The sequence below is a fragment of the Macrotis lagotis genome, chromosome 8 (assembly GCF_037893015.1).
Source record: "Macrotis lagotis isolate mMagLag1 chromosome 8, bilby.v1.9.chrom.fasta, whole genome shotgun sequence".
In the NCBI taxonomy this organism is placed as follows: Eukaryota; Metazoa; Chordata; class Mammalia; order Peramelemorphia; family Peramelidae; genus Macrotis; species Macrotis lagotis.
Window position 1 is genome coordinate 192,610,707 of NC_133665.1, and position 11,040 is coordinate 192,621,746.

An 11,040-nucleotide genomic window follows, 5' to 3' on the forward strand; every position below is an offset into this window, starting at 1 on the left:
GAACTCTTGTCAAAGGAAGGACTCTAGCAAGTGTCCCTTAATGGCACTTAAGGCCTAACCCTCTCTATGTCATAAATCTAGAAAGGCCAAAATTTTAAAGGCTGCCTTTATGGATTATTCAAAGCAGCAATAAACAGGGAGAGCCTGGGCAAGAGAACAAACCTAGGCAGAGGCTCTGAAAAATGATTGTTGAAGGAAAGTCTCTAAAGAAAAATATGGGAACACTAGAGATTGTAGCCAAGTCAACACCAATATAAATTTATGAGATTCAGCCCAGTGAATTCTTGGAAGAAAACTTACATCTCTACATGGTTAATAAGAGGGAAAAACAAGAAAATGAACCTGCTGTCTGGGCTGTAAGGAATTATAACATTTATACCAAACATTATAATTTATTTAAATGCTCAGAGGCCACTTCATCCCAAGAGGTAAGGACAGTTTTTTTTTTATTGGCCTGAAAATGGTATTTTCTCCCTTGAGCTGTTGGAGCCAAAGGTTTGGAGCCCAGGTTTTAAAGGGGGTGAGCTTTAGAAATAAAGGGTGGGCTGGAGCTTCCATATTTCATCTTCAAATTGGCATTTCATTTTCAGCATCTTCTTGCAATCTTATTTGCTCCAAGAGATGTTTGTGGTGACTCTCACTTTGGAATATGGGGACTTTGGAGACACTTCCTTCTCAGGAAGATAAAGGGACTCGATGCTTTAAAGGAGGTCTTCTTAGGGGAGGTGGTGTGACCTAGTGGAATGGACATAACATTGGTTTTGGCAACAGAGGATCTGGGTTCAAATTCCACCTCTAATGTACTTTCTGCTAGATTTTAAAACTTCCCTTTCTAGATACTCACAGCCACCCCATTTGAAACGCATTTTAGAATTTTGCCAGGAATTAGCTTCAAACTAAAATTTGAATATTTCAGTCTCTCTCTCTCTCTTTTTTGTGGTTCATACCGGTCTTGATTAATTGAAAGTGAAATGCTGGGAGAGGCATCAGGTGCCAGGGAGTGTGGCCTTGTTGCCTCTAATCATGTTCCCCAGAGCTCTGGGGCTCAATGATCATTTTTCTAATAACAGGTTCTATTTAGTGAGAGCTACTACTTGCGCTTTAAAAAAAATTAACACATGAGTGAATTTTACAAAACTAAAGAAACCATGCAGAACAGAGACTCAGGAAAAGGGAGAGGGCCAAATAAGGCATCACCTCCCCACCCCCAACTCCCCCATTCCATAGTCAAATCATGTATCTCTGGTTCTCTTAAAATTGAATGTCAATAAAGAATTCAAAACCTTTTCAATTGTTCCAATAAGGGAAAGGGGTGCTGCGGTTGAAATGAGGAAGAGATGAGGTCTTGCTGAGAAATGGGGAAGTCTAAGGATGTGGGTAGGAGCAGCAGCACAACATCACCTTCTGTTGGTGCCTTCCCCCCTGAAGCCACAACAGAACTTGGGCCTGGGTCCTACCTGAACCCCAACCTAGACCCAGGCAGAGGAGGCAAGAAGCAGGATCCTGGCCACGCAGAAAGGAGAGAGTAGCCTCACCGGGGCCTGGGGTAGAGTTCTCCTTGTGGCTTTGGTTTTCCCATCAGTGGTACTGGGATTTGTGAAGGAGGGGGAGCAGACTGTGGCTAACAGAGGCCTTTGTTTCGGATGAAGGAGGCCTGTGCTGGGCTCTTCTTTAATAGTGGTGACTGAGACAGACATGGGGTTTTTGCTCTCAATGCCAAGGTTTATTTAAACAAGACAATCGGCCAACGAACACTAATTTATTCAATATGTCCCTTGAGCCAGACACCGTGTTAGTCTCTGGTGATACAGCCATGAATAAAAAGACAGTCTGCTCTCAAGGAGCTTACAGTCTAATGGACAGAACCAACACAGGAGTGAAGGCTCTTATGGTACTGCCTCAGGAGGCAGTCTTCCATGGGCCCATGGAGATGGGCTGGCTGCAACCCCCCACCCCACAGCAGCCTGGGTGAGCCAGGCAGCCAATGGGGCAGACCAGTAGAGTGGCCTTCCTTGTCTCTGACCACATGTTACACCCTCTGAGACTTGCTCGGGATTGGCTGCATAGTTTGAGATCCGGGTCATTCTGGTGAATTTTCTGGCAAGCTTATTTAAGCAAATTAATGTGAAATGGTTATCTAAGAGGCTTATCCTGCTGTCATCTCTGAGAATGGTCCCATACCTATTCTCTACAATGGCCTCTGTTTGGAATGACAGGAAAACACCCCACTGAACTTCTCAGCATATGGCACCCCTAGATGACCTTGAACCTGGCAAAGCCGCTGGCAGCCTCCAAAGTCTTCCATTCTGCCACCCTGTCTATATTGAAGGACTTAGCCTGAGATTTGTGACCCAGTCAATTGCAGAGGAGTCAGATCTGGTAGAGTTTGCAGGCAATGCCTTGGATTCTCCTGCCCCGGCCCTGTGACTGAACTTGGCTGAGGGCCCCCGATGCCAGTGTCTCTCCCCTGGTCCAGTTACTGGAGTTTTTCCATCCTTGGACTCTTCAGCCCCTTCTGGTTGTGCTCCTTCCTCCCTAATTAAGGGAGGCAACCTTCCATAATAATGCCTAATTAAGGCTTCCCAAAAGCCAAACTGAGGCTAACTCACCCCCTTCCCTTCTCCCCAGGACATGGGCAATCCCTCTCTTTTTTCTTTCCAGAACTTTGTAAAACTACCCACACAGTCAAGGAGGAGACGAAAGATGAAGTCATGCCATTTTGGAACATATCCTCCTTCGGACTTCCTCTCTAGCAGTTCAAAACCCCCAAGTCTGGGGGCAGGAAGTGGGGGGCAGATAAGAACCATGAAGGGAGTGGCCTCCCATCATGGAGTGCCCCAGATCCTTCCAGAGATTCTGAGAAGTCAACGGCAGCAAGTGTCTCTAGGGCCAGCCAAGGCTCCCAACAGTGATGATTTCATTCTGAGTTTCTCAGGCATACAGGAAGCCTACCTGTGGTTTCCTATGACCAGCCCAGCCTCTTGTACAGACACCCAAACCCCAAGGTTACTCAGAAATAAAAGAGACAATTGCCTACCCCAGCTCTCCAAGACAAGTAGCCAGAACTCAGGGCTGAGGCTAAAGGGGGAAGGGGACTTGGCAGGGGAGAGGATTGTTAAAGATTCCCCTCCCTATCTACAGCAAAATTATCCTCAAGCCCAATCCTGTGCCCATGAAAGGGAAAGGACAATGAGAATTGGAAAAACTCTTAGCTGGAAGGGGCCACTGAAGCCATATGGGCAGCCCCAACCCAAATTCAGTAAGGGAAGCCGGGTGGTGCTGATCCTTGTTAGGAGGGATTTTAAAACAGATCAATCCATTTCATTCCATTGACAAAGCAGCTGCTGCCTTCACATGCAATGGGCTCAAACTGAAACTTGGGGAGACGAGTCTTCCCGACCCCAGGCCTGGGCGCTCTAGCCACTAGACCACTTAGTTGCCCTAAGTAAGACATAAAACTTAAGATGTTCACAAATGCAGCTGACACAATCAGAGACCTTTCCCATCTTCTCATGGAAATCACTAGTAAAACAGAAATCCTGCCTGATAGTGCCAGCCAGAGAACAGAGGAATCTTTGGTTCTTCTTGGGTGCCCTGCAACCCTGCCCTGGGGGATCTCAAAAAATGAAGCTTCTAGCTTCAGACCTTTTATTACCGGATGGGAAAAAATCTGATGAAAAATAAGAAAAGATGCCAAAAGCCAAGAGTTAGAATTAGTTAGTGATAAATGTAGAATGGCAATACAATGAAAGGAATGAGCCCCCACTAAAGTCAATACTACTATCAGTCACAGAAAAAACAACAAACTGGATTATTCTAGGGGGAAAAACCCAAAGGATAGATGAAATTAAAAAAAAATTATTAAATATTCCAGATACTATGGAGGATACAAAGGGGGGTGGCAAAAGACAGTCCCTGCCCTCAGTGGGCTTCTGTTTTAATGGGGAAGATAAAAAGATGATAAATTGGAGATAATCAGATGGAAAGCATTAGTGAGAAGGATTGGAAAATCTCTGAGATAGGATTTCAGTTGGAATTTGCAGGTAGTCAGGAGATAGTGATAAGGAGGGAGAGAATTCTAGGCATGGTGATAGTTGAGGGTGGAGAGGAGCAGAAAGTGGGGTGGATCCCAAAGTACACTGGAGGGGGGAGAGACCAGTAAGACAATGAGAGAGACAGTGGGTTATGAAGGCACTAGATCCTGTAAGCTAGAGGCACCCTCTGGATAGAAGGAAGGGGGAATAATAGATATCTCGACCTATGCTTTAGAAAGATCCATTTGGAAGCTAAGTGGTGGATGGATTGGAGAAGGGAGAGACTTGAGATGGCAGATCAACCCACAGGCTATTACTATAGTCCAGGAAAGAGATGATGATGCCAGGGTGGGGGGGGTGTCAATGTCCAAGGAGAGAAAGGTTCTGTCACAGGGAGGTTCCTAAAGACATAAATGGAAGGAGTTGGTGATGATTTGTCTGGGTGACTGGGAGGATGTGGACAGGTTTAAGGAGAAAGATGATTTCAGTTTTGGCTGTGCTCATGGGACATCCAGTTTGAGATGTACAATGGGCCGTTGAATGGAGGTCAGGGAGAAGTCAGGATGGGTCATTGCATCCATGGAAGCTTAGGAGGTCTCCAAGTGAAATAGAGTAGAGGACCCAAGATGGAGCCCCAAAGCATGATCTGGAGGAAGAGTCAGCAACAGAGACAGAGAGAGTCATCAGAGACGGAGGAGGAGAACCAGGAAAGGGCATGTCCTGAAAACCTGGAGAGAGAGTGTCAAGGAGACAGTGATGACTGGGGTATCAAGCTGAGTTCATTAGTCCAGAGTTCTCTTCTACACTCCACGGGGATGGACTGGTTGAACGATAGATCGAGTGGAATGATGGATCAAGAACTCTCGATGTCATGGGAAAGTGAGGAAGGCCACCTGCACATGGGAGGGGTCACTTGGGCTGAACTTTAGGGAGGGCCTAAATAAAGTGACATGGGATGAAGTATGAACTGCACATTGGAGAGAACTTCTAGGATGGGAGACCATCATCCCATTTGAGCATTCTGAATGAAATACAATCAAAGCCTGGTAGGATGATCATCATGAGGGTCTCTCTTAGATGAACGTCACATGCCTTCACAATGGCTGAAACAACCTCCCCCTGAGACCCTGGGTCCTTCACTGACCTAGTTTGTCTGTCCCCTTCCTGATGTAGCCTGACAACACTGATATTTGGCATACCTCCAATGGGACTCTGAATATACAATTCAATAATAAATGAACAATAATTTTTAGATCTTTAAGTAACATATGAATGCTGGCTATTTTTAGGAAACTTTGGATGAAAACATTCCTGCGCGTCACTGACTTAAGATGCATCCATACCATCTATCACTTCCTTCTTCCCATGCTCAAGGGACTTCACAATACATCCACAGTATTTTGGAGGGAAAACACTCTTCCCACTCTTTTCATTGGCTTGTCTGGCTTCCATCTTCCTGGGAAAAGTTATGTAAGTCACTTCAGCTGCTTCATGTAAATGGAAGGGAGGACAGGGACTGGTGATTACTGCTAACTTCTTTACCAAAGAGGAAAGGTGAAGCTTCATGTGAGCATAGCATATCAAAATCGGGAACATTTCTCAAAATAAAAGCTCTTAAAAAATAACATTGCTGGTGGATCAAAACAAGCATTCAATGGACCAGATCACCTATGAAGCACAACATGTCCAGGCAACACACAGTGGTCAGAGCCACACAGATTTCATTGTACATAACTAATCTGGATGTTTCATTCTGGAAATAATTTTGAATGAAAAAAACCCGAAAGGTGTGGTGTGGTATGAAACAAACAACGATCACCACCAGGAAAAAGAAACTCTTGATCTGAACTCGGAATTCCTGGTGGGTGAGCATGTCAGGCCAGAGTGTTTTTGTGAGTTGTGTGATGACGACCAACTGAATCACAGAGAGGACCAAGACAGTAGCCATGAGGATGGCGATCATGGAGTAATTGATGACAACCACCGATGGGAAGTTGAGCTCTTGGTAGAAGTGAAAACAGTGATGTGGGGAGAAGTCCAGATGGGTGCCATATTGGAACAGAAAAACCAGGGAGAAAATAAATGTCCCCACCAGCCAGATGGTGACACTCAAGACTACAGCATGGTATTTCTGTAATTCTTGCAATGGGAGCCTCCTAAAATAAATCAGTAAGCGAATGACAATGATGGCCACATAGAAAAGAAAGGTGAAATACATATGGAAGTATACCATGCTGCTGATGACTCGGCAGGTAAGCCCTCCAAACTTCCACTCCATCAGAAAGTAGTAACTGAGGCGGAATGGAAGCGTGACCAGGAGGATGGAATGGAGAATGATGATGTTGGTGATGATGATGGTGATGATGGACTGGGTATTCCTCTGGAACAAGACACAGGACATCATGATGGTCCCAATGGTACCTCCTAACAAGACTAGGCTATAGAGTGTGGCCAGAGCCTTTCTGCAGTGGTTATCACAAAGGGCTGGGTTTTCTGTGGTTTTAATGGAGACATTTGGGTGGTTGGTTGTATTGTAAATATCCATATTTTCTCCTAAGGAAATATTGAAAGAAAAATTTTAAAAGATCTTAATTTACCAGTTTTTTAAAAAAGGTATAAAAGCTTTGAATTAAGTGATCTTAGAAGAAATCTAGTTGCAGAAAGTTCTCAATTTTCTAAAATATTTGAGGGAGTTAAAAGCATGGAGAATACAAAAAATGGATGCTCCAAAGATGAAGTTTATTTGAAGGCATGGAACATAGATCTATCTTATGGACATCAGATTGGAATTTCCAAATGCATCTCTAAGTTACCCCTTTCCCCCACTCCTAGTTTTTTTTAGTACATTTTTTTTGAAATCACTGTTACTGGGTAAGTCTGTACTTTTAAAAGACTATTTAAATTACTCAGACTTGTTTCTGTTTTTTTTAAACCCCCAAACTGTGATTTCATTAATATAAGAATATCATGATATGGAAATTCTTGTATTTAAACCTAATTTCCTGATTCAGAGTCAGTCCTCACTTTATACCATGCTCTTTCCCTGTAACCATTATTTACAAAATAATCTAAAACAGGAAAATAATATTTTAGCCTGAAAAGTAAAGAATGAAAAAAGTGGCCTAATTCTCTTCTACACAGGAATGATACGTGAGTGAGGGAACAAAGACTTGAATTTCTAAATCTATTGATTTGGTAAGCAATGCATGCCAGTTCTATAACAAAGAGGGCCTAGACCTCCTCAACTTGACACTGGGCCCCACATACAGGTAGAGACAGTCTGAGCAGGGACCCAGTGAAAAGAGATAAACAAGGAAATAGAAAAGAGGGAAATACAGTTAAACAATCATAAATTTTGAAGCAAGTTTCTCAACCAGTCAGGATTCGTTCATTCATTCTCTCTCTCTCTCTCTCAAAAATTAGTTGGCTGACTACTCAGGGGAGAGAGAGGTTTTTTTTTTTTTTTTATATTGAAATTCTGGACCTCAACCAGAAAACCAAAGGCCAAAAACTATTTCACTGGGAGGGTTCCTGGGAGAGAAGATGGTAGGGAGATTTCCATTCCCTGGTTTCCCAAGAGAGTTCAAAGAGCATTCATCAGGTGGCCAAGGATAAAGAGCAAGGATGTCACTTTCCAGATAATGAGAGAGGATATGCTTTGTCTAGGAAAGGCAGTTTCCTGTGCTCAGGTCAACCTGTCCATGTCTGCAGTTCTCCCCTGGGCCCCCTTTCTACTCTCAGTAGGAGTCAAATATCAGAACTATCTCACACCTATTGAACTTGTAATGAACAGAAAAGGAAAATAATAAATGTTGGAGGGAATGGAGGAAAATTGAGACACTAATTAACACTGGTGGTGGAATTCTGGACTTATTCGACAGTGTTGTAGCATTTGGAAATTTTACCCAAAGGCCTCTACAACTGTGCATACTCTTTGACCTAGCAATACCAAATCTGGATCTGTAACCCCCCAAAGCTTTTAACAAACACAAAAGGATAAGGATCTATATGTACAAAAGTATTTATACAAACTCTTCTGGTGTAAAAGAATTGGAATTTGAGGAGATGCCCATCCATTGGGGAATGGCTGAGCAAGTTAGAGGATATACTGTTGGCTAGAACAAATGATGAGCAAGGTGTTCTTAGAAAAACCGAGAAAAATCACATGAATTAATGCAGAATGCAATAAATGAGTACAAAGAAAATGGTACACAGTAACAATATTGTAAGACGATCAGTTATGAGTAATAGCTGTTTTCAGCAATACAATGATCCAAGACAATTCTGAAGGACCTAGGATGAAAAATGCTATCCATCTCCAGAGAAAGTACCAATGGAGTCTGAACGGGGATTAAAGCATATTTTTAAAGTTTTATTTCTTGGGTTTTTAAAATTTTGGTCTATTCTTTTACAACATGACTAATTTGAAAATGTTTTGCATGACGATATGTGTGATCTGTAATAATTGTTTGCCTTCTCAATGGTTGGTTGGTTGGTTGATTCTTGTCCTTCATTAGTAAGGAAGACCAAAATGACATCACTATGTTTGAGACAAATGACAGTGTGTCCGACTATTGGAATGCTCTCCCACAGGTCAGGCACAAATAGACCATGTGAACACCTGGGATGGGTGCTCTAATCTTACGTGTGGCACGTGTCCTTTGAGCTGCTTCAATTCTGTCCTCCTCACAGAATTTGAAAATATGTCTTGCATGACCACATGTAATCTAGAACAAATTGCTCACTTTAATGGGAGGGGGATGGGGGATGGGGAGAATTTGAAACTCAGTTTTAAAAACAAATACTGAAAATTTTTTTATGTCTAATTGGGGAGAAATAAAATGCTAACTTCAATAAAAAAGAAAACAATTGCCAGTATATAATCCAGGGTACAAGATTAGGTAATCGGATTAGGGGCTTTCAGAGTTCAGAGAGGAGAGCAAAAAGCTGCAATTCCACGAAGCTGGAAAAAGACACCTTTCAATTGTCTGTTTTCCATAAAAGGAACAAGGAAATGGTAACTGGGTGACCAGTCCAGGGTCAGTTTTCAGATATAACATATGGATTGTTTGATATAGAATGATGAGAAAACTTGCATCCCTCTTTGGATCTGACTGGTTTCTGTTCAGAATAACTCAGATCCCCAGGTAAGGAGATCCCAGCAGCAGGAAGGGGGGTCCAGCTTCCTAGACAGATAGGGCTGAGTGCCAAGGAAGCACTAAAGTTTTCTCACCGTTCCCATAAAGCTTCCTCACAATTCAGACATTTGACTAGACCCATAATTGAAGAGAAAGGGAACAGAGTTGGTGTGACTCACTCAGTCTCCTTGACTTCTAGATAAGTGATAAATGTAGAGAGGAGACTGATCCTTCTTCATGAATCAAAGGGGATCACCCAACTTTTAGCATGCCACCCCGTAACTCAACAAGCTATCACCTCCAGGCTCAAATAGACAATCCTCTGTTTGACATTCAAAGCTCTTCCTAACCTCCCACTACTCTTTCCAGTTCTCTTGAACCTCCATCTAGGAATACTGGCCTCTTTGATACCCCACGAATGACATTTCTTGGCTCTGGCCACTTTTTCTGTCTCTGCCACCCCCCACCATTCCTGGAATGCTCTCCCTCCTCATCTCTGCCCAATCACACTGCCCTGGCCTCCTTTCGGTCCCACATGAAACCTCATCTACTACAGAAAAGCTTAATTCCAGGGCCTTCTCTCTCTTAAGAATTTCCCATGGATCTCATCTGGAACTCATTTGTATATGGTTGTTTGCTTATGGTCTCCTTTAGATGGTGATTTCTTCAAGGGCCACCAGGTCTGCCTCTTCCCTTCTCTTATATCCCTTGAACTTAATCCAGGGACTGGCCCAGAGAATAATTTATGAATAATTCCTTATTTTTTCCCATTTCATTTAAGAATAATTTTTAACATTTTTTTCAAATTTTGAGTACCAAATTCTCTCTCTCCTCCCTGACAGAAAGCAATTTGATGTAGATGATACAAGTGCAATCCTACAAATCATATTTCCATATTAATTCTGTTATAGAAAAAAAAACAGATTAAAAAGATGTTAAAAAGATAAGGTGAAAAATAGCATTCTTGAGTCGCATTCAGACTCCATCAGACTTCCCAGAGAAGGCTTTTTACTTCTTGTCATCAGTCTCCTCCCCCACCCTTCACTCTCAGTGTCAGGGTTTGTTTGCTTTTTTCTAAATAAATCTCCCTTTTTCAGAAAGATTGTGAAGCAAACTCCTTGGCTTCCTTTGACACTGTCTCCCACTTAGACTGCATATACAGGAGGGTTTACATATGATTTCCCCCATAGGAAGGTAAACTTCTTGAAGGGAGGGACTAGTTTTTTCCCCTTTGGTTTCTCCTCTGCTCAGCTAATTGACTTTGCAAACAGCTCAGCATCGGCCTACCCAGACACCATTGCTCTCAATAGTCTTCCTCATGACTTACTCAATGTACTCAATCCTGAAGTCCTTCAGAGTCAGGGCAAGGAGCTTCTGCTGGTCAGCAACAATGAAGAATTATCTCCTCCTTGGACAAGTTGGCATATCCCCAATGGTCTCACAGGAGTCCAATGTTGGGTGAAAATGTTAAGAAATGGAGGGGATCTTTCAACTGAAATTATCAATCAAAGCCATCAAGACAGATGAATCTGAAATAAGCTCCACAGATACTGGAGCAGATGTGAAAGCAGCTGAGTAGGTAAGGAAGTGAGCCCAGGTCACATGGGTTTTGTGGGCTGTGATTTCAGCACAGCTTTATCTGTTGTCTTCAAAAGAAAGGAAGAAAGAACACAGCCTCTATGTCTACTTCAGCATATCCACAATCTTTTGCTCTCAATGAGCAATTTTTTTATATTTAATTTTTTTTAATTTAATCATTCAGATCTAACAAATTCAAAAAAGGAAAATATTTCCATACATAAAGTAGAAAACAAAAGGCATGTGAAAGAATTCATGTTTATTATTTACAGCTTGCTTTTTAAAAATTA

General features: G+C 42.5%; 1 protein-coding gene across 1 annotated transcript; it reads right to left on the bottom strand.

Moving 5' to 3' along the window:
* Positions 1-348: 348 nt before the first annotated feature.
* On the bottom strand, positions 349-10,720 carry LOC141496658 (putative G-protein coupled receptor 141). The gene is made up of 2 exons (XM_074199238.1): positions 10,500-10,720; positions 349-6,587 (listed from the first exon to the last, which is right to left on the bottom strand). Exon 2 carries the CDS (start codon positions 6,577-6,579, stop codon positions 5,686-5,688), a length of 894 nt encoding a protein of 297 aa, XP_074055339.1. The 5' UTR covers positions 6,580-6,587; positions 10,500-10,720; the 3' UTR covers positions 349-5,685.
* Between the last annotated feature and the right edge of the window lie 320 nt (positions 10,721-11,040).

What these genes read in the sequence shown, in the direction of transcription:
- LOC141496658 (XM_074199238.1), bottom strand. Translation starts at nt 6,579, where the DNA reads ATGGATATTTACAATACAACCAACCACCCAAATGTCTCCATTAAAACC.